Genomic DNA, 21,471 nt, shown 5'->3' with positions numbered 1-21,471 from the left:
TGCAGGTCCCACGGCAGATCCACACATTTCCACCCTGGCGGGACTAGTGCCGGCGGCGCTTTACTATGGAGATCCCACTAAATGTCGCAGATTCTCCGCCTCCAAGCTGCCCACCTCCCCGATGAAGAAACGCTTATATTATTACCCAGTTGATGGGACACGCGCTGGAGTGGGTCACGCCACTGGTGGAGCAGCATGACCAAATCTGTCTGTCTGTCACCACCTTCCTGGACCGCCTCCAAACCTTGTTCCAGGGCAAGACTGGGCGGCGGGCCAAAGGCCATGACCAAATACTCACAGAGTCCTGTGTAACCAAGAACACCTGGTACCCCCTCCAACTTCTGAACACCACCTTTGAACCACAGTCTTTTCCAAGCTGGACCTCTGAAATGCGTACCACCTCGTTCGGATCTGGGAGGGGGACGAGTGGAGGACCGGGACACTATGAGTATTTGGTCATGGCCTTTGGCCTCTCCGATAGTCCAGAGTACCTTCACGCAGCTGAATTTTTTTTCCTGGGGTTCCACATCAGCCCCCAAAGAAATCGCCATGGACCCCATCAAAACAATCACAGTCACTGACTGGCCAGTTCCTTGGATTCGCTAACTTTTACCATCATCTGTAACTTCAGCAAGGTGGCACAACTCATGACTTCCCTCCTTAAGGACAAACCAACCCAACTCAAATGGAACCCCCAAGCTCAGCAGGCATTCAGCAAACTCACCCAGACCCCCAACTCCCTTTTGTCGTTGAAGTCGACAATCAATGACCACAAGGCTTTCTCCCTCCCATGCCTCTCCCCCATCACAGGCCTGCCATGATACCAGGGGTATGACCACCATTATGGTAATCGTTATCGCTTTTGCATTTGGTCATGAGCGAGACGCCGCAGATTCGTGTGGAAAGGACTCTGGCGCTGATTAAACCCGACGCTGTGCACAGATCCGATGAGATCGAGGACTTCATTGTCAGGAACGGGTTCATCATACTGGAGGTATTTCATCCAACACGTTTTCTCTTCAAAACCCTTCACAACATATTTGGCTGTAAAATACAGATTCTTTACAAAAAGAATATTCTCCAGACACTGTAACTGAACGGGTTTTTCATGTAGAACCATAGAGGTGCGATATTGGCACAAATTAGGTCAGTGAGCCAGGATTTTAATAAATGACAAAAATACACACCCCTGCTCCCACTCCCAGTTGGTATTATATTTATTAGGTCGATCCTGTCAGTTCTTTGTCATGCTCCCGAATAAACCTACGTACTCAAACTGTGCGTAAATGTTTATGTCCTTCTGTCCCTTAGAAACGGAGGTTGCACCTGACTCCAGATCAGTGCGCTGACTTTTACTCCGACCAGTGTGGGCAGCTGTTCTTCCCCAGCCTCACCGCCTTCATGAGCTCAGGACCCATAGTTGCACTTGTTCTGGCACGATACGAAGCCATCGCTACTTGGAAGGCCCTGATGGGCCAGACCAGCAGCACCAAGGCCAAGGAGACACACCCTGACTGGTAAGGACCCAAATGGAGCGCTGTGTGGGCTGTAGCTACAAGACTGGCTGAATCATGGCACTGATTTGCGTGATCCAGGAATTAATTGGCATTAAATGGCATTTCTGTTGCTGTGTTTTTGCAGCCTGCGGGCCAAATATGGCACATCGGACCTCAGAAATGCTGTTCACGGCAGCGAGACGTCTTCTGCAGCTGACAGGGAGATCAGATTCATGTTCCCAAACAGTGAGTTAAAGACACAGAACCGACATCATGTGCATTCTATTCTATTTAACTTTTATACATGGCCTCCTCAGTTTGACGTTTTATGCTGATTTGATGGTTTATAAGATTCTAATATGCATGTTGTTGTCAGTGGTGGCAGAACCCATACTCTCTGGAGATGCAGCAAAAGACTTTCTGAGCACCCATGTAAACCCAACACTCCAGAGAGGCCTTACAGAACTCTGCAAGACAAAACCTGCAGACCCTGTGGTAAGTATTTCCATAGAACAATACCGTATACACAGCTCTGGAAACAGACACACAATATGGTGATTGTCATTTTTCTCAGCATATATAACTTTTTTCCCCTCTTTTTTTATTCTAGATTTGGTTGGCCAACTGGCTACTTACCAACAATCCAAACAGCCCCAAAATATTATTCAGAAGCGTCACATGAAAAGGACACGCCTGAGGACATTTTCGGGCTTTGTGTGTTTTCTGTTGTGTATAGAAATCTGTTACATTCACAGATAATAAATTGTTGTTTTCTTCACTAATAAATTTATCAGCCCTGAGTGGATGCAGCCCATCACGTGTTTTAAATACTTCATGTTACTGGATACTATATTGAATTATATATAAGTAGAATTAAACCTGTTCCCATTCCTCTTTTAAAATCAATTGCCCCATTTTATACAGTAAAGTTTGGACACATCTTCTCCTTCAACGTGTTTTCTTTATTTTCATGACCATTTACGTTGGTAGATTCTCACTGAAGGCATCAAAACTATGAATGAACACATGTGGAGTTATGTACTACATGAAAACATGTTTTATATTCTAGTTTCTTTGCTCTGATTCCTGCTTTGAACACTCTTGGCATTCTCTCCATGAGCTTCAAGAGGTCGTCACCTGAAATGCTTCTCCAACAGTCTTGAAGTAGAACCATCTGGATTGGGTTCAGGTCCGGTGACTGTGGAGGCCAGGTCTCCACTTTCTGTGGTAGTAGCCTAGTGGTGTAACACACTCGCCTATGAACCAGAAGACCTAGGTTCGAATCCCACTTACTACCATTGTGTCCTTGAGCAAGACACTTAACCCTCCAGTGGGTGACTGTCCCTGTAACTACTGATTGTATGTCGCTCTGGATAAGGGCGTCTGATAAATGCTGTACATTTAAATTAAAAATTTACATTTATTTATTTTAAATTTTGTTAAGTACAGAGCGTATGTACACAGTTATTGAAGTTATACGCGGCTGCTGTGCTCCCTCCCTGCCGACAGGCGGCGCTGAAGATCCCTGGACGTCACGCATTTCACCGCAGAAGCCGTGTTGCAGGCACCGAGATGGCGAAGGGCAGCAAGAGGGACAACATTAGCGTAGCCAGCGAGGTTCTCTCTCCCTCTTCCTCTTTTTATCGGTCTGCGCCCACTGGTCTTGTATACAACGTCGTCCATTTTGTGCGTGATGCAGTTGGAGCGAGTGGAGGAGCGGCGTGGGCGCTGCCGGGATCAGCTGGAGCGGGTGGAGCTCCGGCGGCGGCGTGAGGAGCTGGCGGAGCAGGACAGGTGACGCCAGCCAGCCAACCGACCAAAGCTCCGCTATTAACTTCACTGAAGTGACAGAAACGGGCGCTTTTCTTTTTATCAGGCAGGCGCTGGAGGACGAGATGACCCACCTCACAGAGAGAATACGGAAATACGGTAGGAACCACGGGTCGCCCGCTAGGTGGCGCTGTCGGGGCGTTTGCCGCAATGCTGATGCCGTGCGACAAACCTCCTGCCTAGTGGCATTCTTTAATTATGAAGGGAATAAACATGTTGGCTGCTCCAAACACCGCCACCTTGTCCACTTTGACGGGATGGTTTATTATAGTTTATTATATTGGTCTAAACGTTCACCTTTAATACAACGTGGTAGTTGGGACTTTATTCAATTTTCCCCTGTACTGGCGCATATTTTTTGGTTTTCATTGAATTAGGAACCATTTGTTTTTGGTGAAGACAAGGACTGAGGCAGATGAGCGAAAAGTGAAATCTGAAAAAAAAATCTATAATTTGCTCTTGCTCATTAATCAAAAAGCTCGAAATCTCCACTTTCACAGAGTCGTGTATGTCTTTTGATTTACACACTCGCAGCGATAAATTGTAAAAATGCTAAAAAATAAAAGTTATGAAATAAATGTGCAAATCCATGTACATCATGCACTTTCACACAGCCATAGATAATAGGGTTGGGACTTGGTTTGGGCTTTTATTTAAGTTTCACAGTTTATCGGCTGCATCGATTGGGAAAAACCAGCGTGTGTAAGTTCAGACATACATGACTTTGTGGGGAAAAAAGATTTCTAGGCCTAGTGGGTAACACACTCGCCTATGAACCAGAAGACCCAGGTTCAAATCCCACTTACTACCATTGTGTCCCTGAGCAAGACACTTAACCCTGAGTGTCTCCAGGGGGGGACTGTCCCTGTAACTACTGATTGTAAGTCGCTCTGGATAAAAGCATCTGATAAATGCTGTAAATGTAGAAAATCCTTACTGAGGTGATCTCCAAATACCATTATTTTAACTCAGAACCCAAGTGTTTATTTTGCTCTATTTAAAAGTATTAATAAAGGATGGTTATTAGCTTTCATTTGCAAATCTTCATTGAATCAGCTGTTTGAACATTTAAGTGTTCATTGTCTACTTTTGGAACATCTATATTCATTACAGCTTTTATTTACAGTGTCCAGGGAACATGATGTCCAACAATTACATATGTACTTACAGATTACTAAGCAATAAACCCAGTGACCTGTTTTTTTTTCCCTCCTCCATGTGTTCCAGACTGTGAGCTGCAGGCGTTGAGAGGAGAGAATAGGAGGAATATGATGTTGTCCGTTGCTCTGCTAGCCATCAGTGCCCTGTTCTACTACGCCTTCATCTACTGAACGTGTTTTTGTGCACAGAGCTCAGAAGAAACGCGTTCTGTGTTTCTTTATTTATTCAAGTCCTGTGTTCATTATCCTGCGGTGCGGCCCTAGTCCCAGCAGCAACAGCAGCAGCAGCAGCAGAAGGTCCTGAACCTGGGAACAGTAAAAAGGAGGTGATTTTAACAGCCTTCTTATACAGTACAGGCACAACATTGCTTATTAAATAAGAACAGTGATTTTTATATATATAAAAGTCATTTTTGGTTGAACCACCTTCAGCTTTGTGTACAGCATGCATTTGCCTTGCAATAAAATGTTCTAGAGATGAATGTTGTTGGGAGGGGATATTGCACGTTCTGGACAGTCAAAGCTCTAAATAAAATCTTGTCTATGAGGACTGAGGAGAAATTGTGGTGGCTAATTTCCTAAAACATTTCAACATGTTAGAAGAAATATGGTCACTATGATGTCATAGTGGGTCACACGACGGCGCGGCAGTCGGCGTAGAGACAGTTGCAACTGCTTAGTACGTGGCACATGTCATGAATGCGATACATCGTGATATTTTACATGGCAATATTGTATCGATACAGGGACACCAGATATCGTTATTTTTCTTTAGTGAGGAGGAGAATTAGTGTGTGACTACAATCTCCACTCTACAAAGTCGCAAAACATGACCGATCAAGCGACCTGTTCAACATGTAAAAAACTTAACCAGGAAGTCTGGACTTGGATAAGATAAAGTATTCAGGCAACACAACCCATTTAAGAGTTCATTTTAGCAGGAACCCTCCAGATACAGGACAGCAACAACCGAAGCCTTTCGGCCCAAAACGGATGCCACACAACTGACAACACTCCCGTTGACCTTGCGGTCCGTCAGATCCTTTCCAGTACACACACAAGCCAACGTTGGACGTTCACACAACTAACATTGTACAAATGTTAACATTGAAAAGGCAATCAGTGCTTTTTAGACATTTATGACATCATTACTTTTTTTTATAATGAGTCATAAAAAAAGTTAACAGGACTAGATGCCAAGTTTAGTTGGTGTGGTGAGAGCACATCACAGTCCTAAAAAATGGAAGACACAAAACAGCAGTACGGATTTGGTATTCATGCATTTAAAATGTTCTGGTTTGAAAATCCCAAACTGCCAAGGTGCTGCTGAGCAAAGCGCCGTCCCCACACACTGCTCACCAAGAGTGATGGTTAAAACAGCGTTTCACAACGACAATCACTTCACTTCCACAAAACAGGTCAGGTTTGTCATTTTGGATGTTAATTAGTTTAGAATCATACTCTTGTGGGACATTTAGTCTGCATTGTATTGAAATAGTTGAAAAGTTAAATCAGAGGTTCCAGTTCTGTTGAAAGTGGCAACGTGCACGCTGAGTACCACAAGACAGAAGACACAAGTAAGGGAACAGAACTAGTTTATTGTTTCTTGACAGTGGGTTTAAAACTGTAAGGGGTTTCTGAAATGAAAGGAATCGATGATTAAAAAAAAACAAAACCACATAAGAGCCACTAAGGCACAGCGCAATAAAAGTCCTCTTCCAAAAAGGGCTGAACTGGAGCCTGTGTTGGGTACAAATCAGACTCGCTGCTACCCTACCCTGCAACATCTAGCCCCATATTAAAGAGTTGCTGTCTGGACTTTTTTTTTTTTTTCAAAAAGGTCACGAGTCTTTGTTGGTGTCCTCTGATGTCACGCCGCTGTGCGGGTCCAGGGGCTTGTGTGCCTTTAATGTGTGAGTGTTCAAGAAGTGTGCTTCTGAATGAAGGACAACACGTCATCTTTGGACAGCTTTTCAGGGTCCACTCTTGTCTGAGAGTCGTGAACTCTGACCCCGTCCTCCCATGCCCAGAAGAGACGCTCCTTGTGGCAGACACTGGAGGGAGAGTGGGGGGAGAGATGGATGTTAGATTATAATAATCTTATCACCTGAATACCATCAAAATCTCAACCAACCAGCCTACTTGCATGTTTCTCATGCAAGTTACTGCAGATAGCAGAATATCCCTTTATACTTTACAGAGGACAAGTAATCCGTGCAATGTTGAAAAAAATATGGACCAGAGAATAAAACCACTAAGCGTGTTGCTGAAATGACTAAACTTGCAGTAGGAACCCTCCTACTTAAAGCTGAACAGCCAAACTCAATGCTCAGTTTAACACGACACAAGCAGAAGTTTGAGACGAAAAGACACTTGTTAGTGAGGCTTATCATTAAACCATGATTGCTTGGAAGTGTACAAGCACGTAAAGGAAGTTTTATGATCGGGTTTGTTGTGATACAGTGAGGTCTACATGAATGCACAGAATAATCTGGCTTTTGCAGGGAGAGCTGTATGTATAAATGTTACAGAAAAGGTCCCAATGAGCACAGTGGCCACCATCATCCATAAGTGGAAGAAGTTGTAAACCACCAGGACTCTTCCTAGAGCTGGCCGGCCAGCTAAACTGAGCGATCAGGGAAGAAAGGCCTTAGTCAGGGAGGTGACCAAGAACCTGATTGTCACTCTGCCAGAGCTCCAAATGCACCCGAAGGACTCTCAAACAAACTAAATTGTCTGGTTATTGTTGTGAATGTCAGCATCATATTTGGAGAAAACAGACATCCTGCATGAAAACCTGCTCCAGAGCGCTCTTGAACTCAAGGACAATGACCCTAAGCACAGGGCCAGGATATCAAAGGAGTGGCTTCAGGACAACTCTGAATGTCCTTGAGTGGCCCAGCCAGAGCCCAGACTTGACTCGACTCGATTGAACATCTCTGGAGAGATGTTAAAATTGCTCCACCGATGCTTCCCATCCAACCTGATGGAGCTTGAGAGGTGCTGCAAAGAGGAATGGGCCAAACAGGCCAAGGATGTACCAAGCATGTGGCATCATATTCAAAAAGACTTGAGGCTGTAATTGCTGCCAAAGGTGCATTGACAAAGTACTGAGCAAAGGCTGAAAATACTTATATACATGGGATTTTTCAGGTTTTTTTTGTGGTTTTCTAATAAATTTGCCAAAACCTCAAGTAAACTTTATTATTGGGTTGTTGTTTGTAGAATTCAGAGGAAAAAAATGATTTTAATTCATTTTGGAATAAGGCTGTAACATAACACAATGTGGAAAAACTGATGCGCTGGAGGAAGTATTTTCCGGATGCACCGCACACAATGCTGCTTTAAGGTTAAGGATATAGAACAAGATGGACATACTCAAACGGGGCGGCTGAATTTGGTGGCAGGTCATATGTGGAGTCTTTAGTCAACTTATTGAAGAAGAACTTCCTATTAGAATTTTTGCTGTACCCCATTGTCCAGGGATCTGAAAGAGATTGAGAGAAATGAAGGATCAAAATCAGGTTATTCTGTTAATAAGCAGTTTTTTCAGGTATACTTAACAGGTAACTTTCTATCTTTCGCAAGTTTCAGCTCTTTCTTTGCTATATAACAACTCATGGCATTTCCTCTCCGTTTCATCGTTTGTCAGTGGTGCCGTTCTTTTCTATGTTCACACGTGACAAATGATTGGTGGAACCAATGCTCTTTTCTCTGCAGGCTTCCTTCCTATGGAGAACCTTGTCCATTTCACTTTGGTATTTTGCACTGGGGACACATGTGACAGTGTATTTTTTTCATTGTCATTTTATCTGAACTGTAGCTATCATGACCTTCAGTTGGATGTTTATAGGTTGCATGAGAAAATGAAGCTGGGGGGCAAATCACCAGCCGCTTTTTTCCCCCCATAGTCAGACTCTTAACAGACAGGCTAGATGGATAACATTTATAATCAGTTTATATTAACCAACTTCTGAAAGATAATGCAAAAGCCCAAAGGGTGTTGATTGTTGAGACCAAATCACTGCAGTGATTGTTTTTGTGCACTCAACGAAATGTGTCCTTCGCATTTAACCAATCACTGTTAGTAAGCAGTGGGCAGCCATGAAAGGCGCCCAGGGACTGTACACTGCTAGACCATCACTGCCCTGGGAGTTTTCAACTGTATTTTACCCATTAACTACTCTACTGACTAACTACACAAGCAGAAGCTGCTCACCATTGACAGTCTTGATGATGTAGAGGCCACTGGGTAGGAAGTGTCGGTCATCGCGGCCGGTGTATGACAGGCGGGGGACTCCGCCTGAGCTCTTCGTCACCTTCATTTCCAACCTGATGGAGAAGATGGTGGTGTTCTTCAGCATCGGATATTCACAGACACAAGAGCAAAAAGTTGACGTGCACCAGACTCTCACCTGACAAAGATCTTCTCCATTTCCTCCAGCCGGTAGACCTCCTTCACTCTGGGACCAGAACCAGAACCAGGAGCGTACATCAGTACTACACAGAGATGTAAGCTGTTGGAAATTGAGAGGAGAGGCTCTCACCTGATGGGGTTCATGTCCGGTCGACTGGGCTTGGACACGGCTCTGACAAACTTCTCGGCCATCTGGATCCTGCAGGGCAGAAGAATAGTTCAGGCACGTCCATACAGGGTTGCTCTGGGAACTCGAGGGAGTCCACATCTAGAACTACCCTCTACTGGTACAACACAAGAACAAATTCAGGGTGTGATCTAGACACACCAATAGGAACTAGCAGTGACAAAATGGTGTGTTGGCTGAATTAAGGCTACATTCAAGATTTAAGACATCTTTACTGTCAATACTACCATATAGACAGTATACAGTATCGAAATGCTGTTTCACCCCATTGGTTCATTTATAAAAATAAAAAATGTGTTCACAAAGGATAAAACTACAAGTTACAAATAAATAAATAATAACTATATGTACAATAAACAAGACAGGACAGGAGACAGTAAAAGTGAGTGTGTGATTTTACATTAAAGGGAGATTTGTGCAGAAGGTTTTTGAATAACAGGTTCCAATTTATGAACAGGATATTGTAGACAAGACAAAAAAAATGTAAAATGCAAAAATATCAGATCCTGAACTGAACAAAAAACAAATATAACATTATTAATAGAGCTGTCAAAATGAGTGAATACGTTTATGGTGAATCTTTATTTTGGAAATCAGAAACACACACACACACACACACACACACACACACACACCACACACACCACACACACCACACACACACACACACACACACACACACACAGTAGTAGCCTAGTGGATAACACACTCGCCTATGAACCAGAAGACCCAGGTTCAAATCCCACTTACTACCACTGAGTGTCTCCAGGGGGACTGTCCCTGTAACTACTGTTTGTAAGTTGCTCTGGATAAGGGTGTCTGGTAAAAAAAAAATTTAACTATATTGAATGGCCTTTAAACTCATAAAGAGAATTCCCTACTTCACCGCACCAGCTCCTCATACAAATCAGGATTAAGCCCCGTGAAATGGACAGCTGCTCAGTTTACAGTTTGGGACGTGTTTGTACTCTGAAACAATGACTCCAGATGTCTATAAACTCAAGTCAAGTCACGCTGGTGGCACAAAAGCAACCAAAAATGATCTTCTTGGGGTAGATCTCCAGGTCACCAGTTCATTGACCTGTGTTCCTAGGTCATTCTATTAAAGAAAGGAAAGACAGAATTGCCCTATCTGATCAGCCCACCTCATGTTGAAGTGCTGGTCTCGTACATCAGTGCCATTCAGTACCAAAGCATCGAGAACATGGACCGCACCGATCCTCCTCTGGGCTTTGCCCTAAACACACAGGATGCCAGGGAAATAGAAGCTAAAGACCCACACCTCTGGATTATTTCCTCATTAATAACACATCACTCACTTCTCCCTTCAGTTCTTGTATGATCTCCACGCTCAGCAACGTTTCTCTGGGCAACTCCAGCTTGAAGCCCTCAAGCTTCTTCAAGCGCAAGGGCATCCGGCCATCCCACGTGTAGATCTGCGACTTCTGCAAGAGGTGGACAAGGGAGAAAGCGGCAGGGGAACAAGATTGATTGTCATTGTGAGACACAACCCATCACCCTTAGTAAGCAGTGGGCGGCCATGAAAGGCGCCCGGGGAGCAGCGTGTGGTATTTTGCTCAGTGGCACCATGGCGGCTCGGGATTCGAACCGGCAACCTTCCAATTACGGGTCCGCTTCTTTTCCCGCTAGGCTACCACTGCCCCTGCTACTCTGATCTGATGATTGCATCAAATCTAAAGATACTGAACTAGCCTGAAGATGTTTTCTAATAATGGAGTCATACTGCATTTGCATTGGAACTAAAGACTAACACACCTTTTCCACTGGTCCGGTTCCAGTGCCGGTGCCCATAAACAAGCACCTAAATGTCGCTGGTCTATTAGCAAGAACCAGTCACGAGTGGTGGGCGTAGTGATCGGTAGCTTTACAAGATGTAATAGATTCGGTGCTGGGATTTCAGTTTAGTGGGCTCCCGCTGAGCTCCTACATTTTGTAAATCCGGACCGGTTCTCAGTTGGTTCCTGGTCCCGCATGGTCTGCGCACCAGAACAGACACCTGGCACCAGCACCAGTGTAGTGGAAATGAGGTATACTTGATGCTCAAAATGGACAAAATAACTGTACCGTTAAATTAAGGACATTTCTAAAGAACCCAACAATTTTACATTTACATAATTTATCAGACACCCCTTATCCAGAGCGCCTTACAATCAGTAGTGGCCTAGCGGTTAAGGAAGCGGCCCCGTAATCAGAAGGTTGCCGGTTCGAATCCCGATCTGCCAAGGTGCCACTAAGGTGCCACTGAGCAAAGCACCATCCCCACACACTGCTCCCCGGGCACCTGTCATGACTGCCCACTGCTCACTCAGGGTGATGGTCAAATGCAGAGGACAAATTTCACTGTGTGCATTGTGTGCTGTGCTGCTGTGTATCACATGTGACAATCACTTCATTTTTTTTTTTTAAAGTTATAGAGACAGTCCCCCCCTGGAGACACTCAGGGTTAAAGTGTCTTGCTCAGGGGCAGGATAGTAGAGCTTGGTATTTGAACCTGGGTCTTCTGGTTCATAGGCGAATGTGTTACCCATTAGGCTACTACCACCCTACCATTTTGAGAGTTTGTACACGCTGTGGACCCTTAAGCCCAGATCCTGTGAGGAAAACACACATTAAACGCATGTTGACTTGATTTCTCACCCCTAGTCCCAACAGGAAGAGCTGCTCTCCTCCTCCCACAATGCACCTGTGGTCCAACACATGTTGCAACTTGTCTAGACTAGTAGAGTTCAATGGGGTTGGCTTCAGACTCAATGAATCCATATCAGAACCCTGATCAAACAAAAATGTGATTACAACTCTAATACTATATAATGTAGTCAATTCATATTTAGACCAATTCATGGATCTTACCTTCATTAGTTCATAGAATTTGGATTTAGGGTCTAACGAAGAAGGTGCAACTCGAGCTTTATCAGGAATCTATAAAAAAAAAAAAAAAAAGGAAAGGAAACAAATTACAGGCTGCATATATTTTTGAATTGACTGTATATAAAATTACTTTTTAATAGAAACTTAAAATATTTGCTTCATACACTTTAGAACAAAACAAAAGGCTCAACACTATAAAATAACATAAATGAAGTTTATTATTTTATGCTCTTTTTTTCTAAATTAAGTTAGACAATGCTGATGGCTTATATGATGATGGTTTACTTAATAAGGAAATATATGTATACACAGACACACACACATTCCTTATCTAATTTTCTTAAAAATAACCTTCGTTACAGCCTCTGGTAGTAAAATATTTTAACAGAACACCTCGATAAATAATCTCAAATTCCCAGTCTGAAAATATTTCTATAAAGTTGTTTATTAAAACCCCATCCCCTGACAACCCCATCCCCTGGAAAATAATATAAAAAAATAAAATAATAATGTCCACCATACACAGGTACTCACCCCCCACAACTTGAAACATTCTTTACGAATCTCTGCCTGTCTGGGCTCTGATAGAGTGCTGACAGAAGAGAAAGCAAAGGATGAACAAAGCATGCAAACATCGTGAAACATTGTACAAAGTGAAAGTGAAATGTAGTGATTGTCATTGTAAAACACTGCAGCACAGCACACGATGACACAACAAAATATGTCCTCTGCATTTAACCCATCACCCTTGGTGAGCAGTGGGCAGCCATGACAGGCGCCCGGGGAGCAGTGTGTGGGGAGAGTACTTTGCTCAGTGGCACCTTGGTGGATCGGGATTCGAACCAGGTACCTTCTGATTATGGGACCACTTTCTTAACCGCTAGGCCACCTCTGCCCCAAAGGTAATAACCCTTTGGTAAACAAGGTTAAAAAAAGATAGGATGTTGCTATACCATGAGATATCATGTTGAAGGTGCCAAAGATATTATATAATTTCACTTTGTAAAAAATAAGAGAAGAGATACACTGTCCATCTCTTCTACTGCACAGTGCAGCAGGCTGGGATGGTTTACAGATTTGAAATGAATATTATCTTATTCACTTTTAGGGAAAGCTGCGAATGATGGTAACATGGGTGCATGTGTAAACTTTGTAACTTACGGATCCAATACGTAGGCATGAATCTTGGCCAGGGCTTTCACCTGGACTGCACAGTGGCTACAAAAAAAAAAAACATAATGAAAAAATTAAAGATGGTGACTTCCATATTCTTTAGTTATTTTATTTATTTATTTCAACAAAGAAGAAAAATGTTTCAGGAGTTGACTAGGTTTTATACTGTACTATTGCAACTTCAGTGCCAGGAGGGAACTACAGTAATTTAATATCTAATATGCCACATTTCTAATTGAATTGGGAATGCATTAAACGCACCTCTCGTTGGAGTTCACCATGTGATGGTAGAATTCTGTGTCCCCTTTGATGATGTCCAGAGGAACCACCTCATTGATGTCAGAATCTGTGCGGCGCAGCTGGTTGAGCTTCAGGTTGGCCATGAACAGGTACTCCCTCACCGGATCAGAGCCGGGCTTTAATCCACGGCATATTAAATACCTGAAACCAGTTCCAAAGCAGAGCACAAACGGGAATGTTAATCGAGTTCTGCTGCAAAAAAAAAAAACAACTACAAATTACACAGACAGAAGTGAGAAAGGACTGGTTGCTGGATGTCTGGTTCTTGAAACTGAATACCATCTAGAGCTGTGCTTTATCCAAAAGTCCAGGAGTTTAAAAGTGCCATAATATAAAGTAAAACAGAATTCCCTACCACGCACAATAAGAACAAAATACGATAGCAGGAAAGTCATGTGAGAAGAGGAGTGTGATGAGAAATTGATTTTGTTAAACTAATTTTTTTTTACTTATTTCCAGGCAAAACCTAGGCTACTTTTGAGCTCACGACTGACTTATGTTGCATCACTGCTATTGCACTATAATGCTGTTGCTGTCCCCAGCTCCTTGTGGCAATAGATTCACACTCTGAATTAGGCATTATGTCACAAAATTCAAAATTCTGTTTGCATATAAATGCTGCTGCCCACAACCTCTTGTACATTATTGTAATATTTTTTGAAGTTTATGTTTTCTACCCATCTTGCCCTTTTTGTTGGTGTGTGAGTACTGCTGACAACCAGATGATGTACTTTGATGTCTTACATAGTTCTGGACGCCAAGGCCATTCTGTGGACACCTAGCAAACACAAACCTCTCAGAGTTAGCAGGTCGACTGGTGACTGGCTTGAAGAGAGAGATTCGTTCGAAGCAGAGGTACATTAGGTACACCAGTCCCACGCTGAAGGGTGTGAACAAGTCAAAAGACTTGCACACAAAATGCCCACCTGAAAAAATAACCCGTTTACTTCAGCACAATATGGGGCTTTGTGGAACTGTGACATTTACACAACACACACATTTACCTGTTCTGATTACAGACAGGGCCGTGAGGAACTGACAAAGCAGGAGCTGTTTGCTGAGGATTTCCTGAATGTTCTCCTGTCCTTCAACTGAAAACCCCTGTGTGCACAACACATCAAACGAAGAAGCATTTGGTGACAAGTGACAAGTAAAAGGGACCAGGAAAAAAATATTGCACGTGGAAAACGACAATCATTTCCTTCAAATTCCCTTCAGTGCTCCTTAGTAGAGATGCCATCTTCATAGGAGACCATAGGAGATACAGAACCCACTCACCCCGTCGGCCATGAGGAAGTGCAGGCCGCGCCGGTCTGTGCTCTCCAGAACAAAGTACCGGAACGCAGTGATGTTCTCTGGCAGCATGATGTCACCATCGCCATCTACCCCTCCTTCACCTGAAACATGACCATCAAGTCACGGCATAAAACCTACACTCACAGTCCACCTAGTGATGCTTCCTGGTATGCATATTTATAAAATACTACAAAGATTTCCCTCAAAGATTGTGTGATATTGTTCTCGCAAGGAATCCTAATTCAATAAAATGTGTTAATTCTGTGTGACTGCAGTTGTCAAGTCACTGCAACCTTTCTGCAAATTTGACCAATAAAGTCTTCAGTCACAACCAGTTCTGCTGAAAACATGACACCTTTAACCAAAATAGCCCAACAACTGTCATCATGTACATAAGCGTTGAAACATATAAATATGTAACACTTGAGTGTCTTGAGATGATACCTATAAAGGCTTTCTAAAGAGTGTGTAGCCGTACCATAGTATGGCTCAAACAGCTCGCTGGGTGCGGCGTAAAAGTCCTCGAGCTTGAAGTCATTGGGACCCTTCAGGGTCATGCCAAAGCCTTTGGCGTGCCACTTCCTTCGCCACAGAACATACTCGGAGAACCCACCAGGGCCTGCGCAAACATCTCCGAAATACAGGAGCTCGGAATCCTTATCACGGATCACAGGCTTCTGCAGATACACACAAGAAGAGGAAATGTAAGAGCTGAACTCCACATGCAAAACCACCTCCACCCCCATTTCAGGATGTGTTTTATACGATGAGCAATGCTGACGAAGAGTCATCCACGGTGTCACCACATGTCACATTTTATTCATCACAAATGTGTTTATTAAAAATTTAACTTTATAAAATGTTTTATTAAGGAAATATTTCACATTCTAGACACCACAGGACTAGCTCAGTCTATGTTAACAAGTGTAAAACCACTGGAGATAAATAATTCTATGAAACAAGAAGTAACAAACTTAAGACAGCAGAACAATATGTAATAGGTTTGGGGTTGATTATCATAAAACTTTTTCAATTATTGCCAAATAGATATTGTTCATGAACCCTGATCAGCACTGTATATGTATCCAGTTTCATATGAGGAGTCCAGTAGGTGGTAAAGCCAAGTGGGTAATACACACCAATAAACCAGAAGACCACAAAGTCCCAGGTTCAAATCCCACTTACTACCATTGTGTCCCTAAGCAAGACACTCAACCCTGAGTGTCTCCAGGGGGACTGTCCCTGTAACTACTGATTGTAAGGTGCTCTGGATAAGGGCGTCTGATGAATGCCATAAAAATGTTTAAATTATTGTAATAATTTTAGTTCAACAACATGTGCTACTTGATCATCCACCAGTCAGGAAGTGGCAGACGACATTTTATGTGGAGGGAAATCCAGTGCTCCTAACCCCTTGTGAATCCTTTGGATTGGTAAAGATGCAGTCAAAGACATGGTCCATGTTGGCCATCTTCATAGCAGCTCTACAAGAGAGAAATATATAATCTGTATGCATTATCCAGAATGCTCCAGTAATGGTAATACATAAATACACACATCTAGACACATAATCACATAACACAAACAACTCAAATTACCTGTTGAGGAAAAAGCCTCCTCTGATAGTTTCATAAGGATTTGAGCGAGTACGTGCCCTCCGCATTTCTTCTCCTTCCAAATCATCAAACACGCTCTGAAACACAGATCATTTTTTCTTATCATATGGAGAATGTCCAGATTACCGAAAACTGCTGTTAATTAAATACAGTTAACATATTACAGATTTTCTGAGAAGGCTGAGAGGTACGCTCGCTCTCTCAGATCGGCAAACGAAAGGAGACTAAAAATTCCTTCTTCACGGGGTCTCCGATTCCAATCATCTCTGTTCTCCGTTGTTGTCCCTGGCTGGTGGAACAACCTGCCCTCCTCCACACGACTAGCCGAGACTATCACCACGCAGGTGAAAAGCCTCTTATTCAAAAAATATTACAGACAAATCTAACACTTACACACGCACATGCGTACACATTGCACAAACAATACAAAAATGTATAAATACATTATAATTTTTCTTCGTCTAGCACCTAACAATCTCTGAGCATGCTCTTCACTGACAAGTCTAAGCCTTATCAGGGCTCTTAGTTTGTAGACTCGATATTCTATAGAAATCAAACGAGAATTGCTGGTGTCTTCCTCTTGTAAGTCGCTTTGGATAAAAGCGTCTGCTAAATAAAGTAAAGTAAAGTAATGTTTTACACAATTTTTGTCTGGCTGTGGTTGGATTTAAAATGAATCAGTAATTAGAAATCAAACAATGAGATAAAATGAGAAATGGCATATAAGTTACGTGGTTCTTCCGAAGCCACCTGAGAAGAGACACATCGGTTCCACACAAGCACACATTCCAATCTGACCTTGCACCGGAGGAGGAGGTGCAGGAGGTCTTCGGAGCAGAATTCGGTCTCATCGTCAATTTTCAGCTTTTGCTAAATGGAGGACAAACACAGAAAAAATTACATCATTTTACAAATAAAACTAAAAGGAATAAACTGATTAAATCGTATTTGCTTGTCATGATTGAACGTGGATTTTGCTGTATGAGGCGTTATGAGAGACGTCAACATCATATTCAATCTGCAATTCAACTATTGGTCAAAAATTGGTATTCATGAATTTAGGTTTGTTGGTTCATGCATTCCCAGTTTTTAAGAACAATGCACAATTCACTCTTAAACTGTACTTTCTCTGTAGTGCATTTCAAATTCAGTTTTTGTAATGTTTAATGTTTTACCGGCCCTATTGTCATCCAGTCTTTCAGCTCATCTGAGTCTGGCATCTCAGTGGAACATTCCGGAAACCACTGCACCTGTTCTATAGCACTCGGCTGTAAAATGGGAAAAAAAAAAAAATGGAAAAAATTGTCAACGCAAAAAGCAGGCTGCAAAATACATGTTTCCATGTAAATCTCTGTTTTGCTCTTACCTCTGGCTCGTCTCTCCAGTCCACATTGAGTTCCCCCTGAAAGCCTTTCAGGGTCAAACCCAGACCCCGTCGTCCCCTCTGAGTGGATGCCTCAACAATGTCTTTCCGTCCCTGGCCAAATTTTCCTAAACCTTCTCCCACCCGAAAACCCATTTTTGCCTGGGATGTAATGAAGAGAGAAAAAGAAAACTTATTAGAGGATCAGTGCAGCGAAGACTAGTACAAACTGGTTTTGTGAACACCAGATATTCCATGATGTTCATTAACAACCCCATAATCAGGTATTTGTTAAAAATGACTAAACACAATTTTATACAATAATATTAACATATTGGCATTTATGTGTGTAAATTACATTTTTTCCCTTGACATTCTATTTCTGTGCTTTTACAGTACAGGCCAAAAGTCTGGATTCTCACTGAAGGCATCAAAACTATGAATGAACACATGTGGAGTTCTGTACTTAACAAAAAAAGGTGAAATAAGTGAAAACATGTTTTATAATCTAGTTTCTTTGCTCTGATTACTGCTTTGCACACTCTTGGCATTCTCTCCATGAGCTTCAGGTTGTCACCTGAAATGGTTTCCGCATCACAGGTATGCCTAATCAGGGTTAATTAGTGGACTTTCTTGCTTTAAATGGGGTCGGGACCATCAGTTGTGTTGTGCAGAGGTCAGGTTACTACACAGCCGACAGCCCTATTTGACAACTGTTAAAGTTCATATTATAGCAAGAACCAATCTGCTAACTAAAGAAAAATGAGTAGCCATCATTACGTGAAGAAATGAAGGTCAGTCAGTCTGGAAAATTGCAAAAACTTTAATTATGTCCCCAAGTGGAGTCGCAAAAACCATCAAGTGCTACAATGAAACTGGCACCTATAAGGACCAACAAAGGAAAGGAAGACCAAGAGTAACCTCTGCTTCTGAAGACAAGTTCATCTGAGTCACCAGCCTCAGAAATAGCAAGTTATCAGCAGCTCAGATCAGAGACCAGAAAAATGCCACACAGAGTTCTAGCAGCAGAACCCATCTCTAGAACAACTGTTAAAAGGAGACTGCACGAATCAGGCCTTCGTGGTCAAATAGCTGCCATGAAACCACTGCTAAGGAGACGCAACAAGCAGAAGAGATTTGTTTGGGCCAAGAAACACAAGGAATGGACATTAGACCAGTGGAAATCTGTGCTTTGGTCTGATGAGTGTAAATTTGAGATCTTTGGTTCGAACCACCGAGTCTTTGTGAGATGGAGAAAAGGTGAACGGGTGGATTCCACATGCCTGCTTCCCACTGTGGAGCATGGAGGAGGTGTGATGGTGACACTGTTGGGGATTTATTAAAAACTGGAGGAACACTGAACCAGCATGACTACCACAGCATCCTGCAGCAACATGACATGTCATCCGGTTTGCGTTTAGTTGGATGATCATTTATTTTTCAACTGGACAATGACCCCAAACACACCTCCAGGCTGTGTAAGGGCTATTTGACCAAGAAGTAGAGTGATTGAGTGCTGCGGCAGATGACCTGGCCTCTACAGTCACCGGACCTGAACCCAATTCAGATAGTTTGGGGTGAGCTGGACCAATAAGTGCTAAACACCTCTGGGAACTCCTTCAAGACTGTTGGAGAAGCATTTCAGGTGACGACCTCTTGAAGCTCATGGAGAGAATGCCAAGAGTGTGCAAAGCAGTAATCAGAGCAAAGAAACTAGAATATAAAACATGTTTTCACTTAATTCACCTTTTTTTTTTCTTAAGTACATAACTCCACGTGTTCATTCATAGTTTTGGTAGATTGTCATTGAAGACATCAATGCAAATGGTCATGAAAATAAAGAAAACACATTGAATGAGAAGGTGTGTCAAGCCACTTCAGTCCCACAATGAGATTTCCCCAGGATGTGCCGTTTCAGTGTCTGTAGCTTTAAATATAATGAGGAGGAAAGAGGCGGGATGAGGTGGAGAGCGGCCTATAGAAGTTGAGCGGACATTCGTAGAAATGACGCCATCAACACCATTCACAAACCACACTGTTTGGTGCAAAGAGTCGTGTCTGCATTTTTCCAGAAAATAAATTCTCCTTTTGTCTCAAATTACATTACATTAACATTCGGGGGAAGCTCTTCATCAGCACTGATAGGCAGCATCCATCTGGATGATCCTCCAGCACAATCACTGCACACAAACACCACGGCCATGGAGGGAGACTGTCGGATGAGTTTCTGGCAGAATCTGTTCATCTGCACTGTAATGCATCATGTGCTGCAGTACGTAAAGGTCTCTTCATTTTTTATCGAGCAGTCTCACCAGGTTCATTTCAGACAACACACCCCATCAATACTTGCATAGCACCTTGTTTGAGAGACATATGTGTGTGTGTGTGTGTGTGTGTGTGTGTGTGTGGTTCACCATGAGTTTCTGGGAGACGCTGTTGTACATGGAGAAGTTGCTTGATGAGCTCTGACTGGCAGGCGGAGGCTGCTGGGACAGCGAGGAGCTGGAGAAGCCGGGTCGGACCTCCTCAGCATCGCTGTGAGAGTCACTCTGACTGGACTCTGGAAACACATACACACTCACCATGAGTGGGCTGTGCACTTTGCTCACTACGTGATCTGGACAGGGAGTGCTTTTCTCACCCTGGCTCGTAGTAAACTGTGTGGACTCATCCTCATCGTCAGAGCTGACCTCGTCCAGCTGTTTTTTCTTCTTCACCAGCGGCTCCTCTGACGCTTCGAATCGTCTCTTCATTCTAAACGCCAGAAGACAAGTTACGGCCGACTGGCCCACTCGAGATCAAGCAGCGAACAACACGCAAGCACCCACCTGACGACGGCTGCTGCTGCGGGAGTTATTACGGTGGCGCTGCGGGCCTGTTCCTGACCATGGAAGCGCGTTAGGAGGGGACCGACCTGGAGAGACACCAGACACGAAACCGGAGGATCATGGAGGTTTCGATTTCAGCTCCGCGACGTCTCAGCTTCGGGCACCAGCCTTGTAGCATCACTCATTATGTGGCAGAAGCGCGAAGGCGGAACTTTATCCGAGTTTTTATTCGCGTTGTTATCGTCCCTTTATTTTTCCTGCATTTTATAGCCAGTTGCAGTAATGTTGGTTCTGTCGCAGCTCGGGGTCCTTCGTAACTGTCCGCCCGGACTGATGACGTATACATGACGACCTCACAAGCGCCTGAATAAAAACCTTTGACACAGCAGCCGAACATCAGTGTCACAGATGTCCGAACATCTGTGAACAACTGATTTGTTTGGTTCAGCATTCATAGATGCACATACCCTCTACATCGACCACTTTCCATAAAGAAATCCTAAGAAGCTTCTGTTTAAAGTCATACTATACGAGCATCTTCAACATGTCAAGCACATCGTTTTGTTTTCCCTTTCCTTTCTGGGAGCTGTAAGAAGAGGTTATTTTCACCGGAGTAACTTTAATAATCAAACATCATGTATACCCTGTAGTTCATGGACAAGTGCTGTAACAGAGACGTCGACTTGAAGTGAAAGTAAAGTGATTGTTATTGTGAAGCACATCACACGGTGCACAAAACGAAACGTGTCCTCTGCATTTAACGCATCGCCTTTCGCTTTTGGTTGTCTGAAATTATGAAAACAGTTCTGCGGTTTAAAATCTAGATTTAAATGTTTAATATCGTGGGGAAACGGCACAGCAGGACATAAGCTTTTTATTTAGACTTTCCAAACCGATTTAGTTTTTGTATGAGTTA

The 21,471-nt window shown here is 43.1% G+C and overlaps 3 protein-coding genes across 4 annotated transcripts; 2 read left to right on the top strand and 1 right to left on the bottom strand.

The window, feature by feature from the left end:
- Positions 1-581: 581 nt before the first annotated feature.
- LOC114763609 (nucleoside diphosphate kinase homolog 5-like) lies at positions 582-2,310 on the top strand. Its single transcript, XM_028953374.1, has 5 exons — positions 582-994; positions 1,312-1,517; positions 1,642-1,742; positions 1,873-1,991; positions 2,107-2,310. Exons 1-5 carry the CDS (start codon positions 875-877, stop codon positions 2,176-2,178), a joined length of 618 nt encoding a protein of 205 aa, XP_028809207.1. The 5' UTR covers positions 582-874; the 3' UTR covers positions 2,179-2,310.
- Positions 2,311-3,033: 723 nt separating this feature from the next.
- ccdc167 (coiled-coil domain containing 167) lies at positions 3,034-5,047 on the top strand. The gene is made up of 4 exons (XM_028953322.1): positions 3,034-3,113; positions 3,196-3,290; positions 3,373-3,425; positions 4,554-5,047. The coding sequence occupies exons 1-4, from the start codon at positions 3,069-3,071 to the stop codon at positions 4,655-4,657; spliced, it is 297 nt and encodes a 98-aa protein (XP_028809155.1). The 5' UTR covers positions 3,034-3,068; the 3' UTR covers positions 4,658-5,047.
- Positions 5,048-6,064: 1,017 nt separating this feature from the next.
- On the bottom strand, positions 6,065-20,871 carry cmtr1 (cap methyltransferase 1). 2 transcript variants are annotated; one of them, XM_029002775.1, is made up of 24 exons: positions 20,556-20,871; positions 20,369-20,481; positions 20,142-20,287; positions 17,731-17,889; positions 17,540-17,632; positions 17,163-17,234; positions 16,347-16,441; positions 16,160-16,232; positions 15,227-15,425; positions 14,731-14,849; positions 14,457-14,553; positions 14,246-14,378; positions 13,414-13,593; positions 13,141-13,197; positions 12,514-12,571; positions 11,962-12,030; positions 11,749-11,880; positions 10,410-10,535; positions 10,236-10,327; positions 9,034-9,102; positions 8,902-8,949; positions 8,706-8,818; positions 7,865-7,973; positions 6,065-6,540 (listed from the first exon to the last, which is right to left on the bottom strand). In XM_029002775.1, exons 2-24 carry the CDS (start codon positions 20,478-20,480, stop codon positions 6,408-6,410), a joined length of 2,484 nt encoding a protein of 827 aa, XP_028858608.1. In that variant the 5' UTR covers position 20,481; positions 20,556-20,871; the 3' UTR covers positions 6,065-6,407. The 2 variants fall into 2 exon arrangements, with proteins under 2 accessions (XP_028858608.1, XP_028858609.1); XM_029002776.1 differs by having other exon boundaries at positions 20,369-20,483; positions 20,561-20,871.
- Between the last annotated feature and the right edge of the window lie 600 nt (positions 20,872-21,471).

The sequence above is a fragment of the Denticeps clupeoides genome, chromosome 14, assembly GCF_900700375.1.
Source record: "Denticeps clupeoides chromosome 14, fDenClu1.1, whole genome shotgun sequence".
Taxonomy (NCBI): Eukaryota; Metazoa; Chordata; class Actinopteri; order Clupeiformes; family Denticipitidae; genus Denticeps; species Denticeps clupeoides.
Note: the sequence above shows the minus strand (reverse complement) of the source record. Positions and strands in the feature narration are given on the sequence as shown.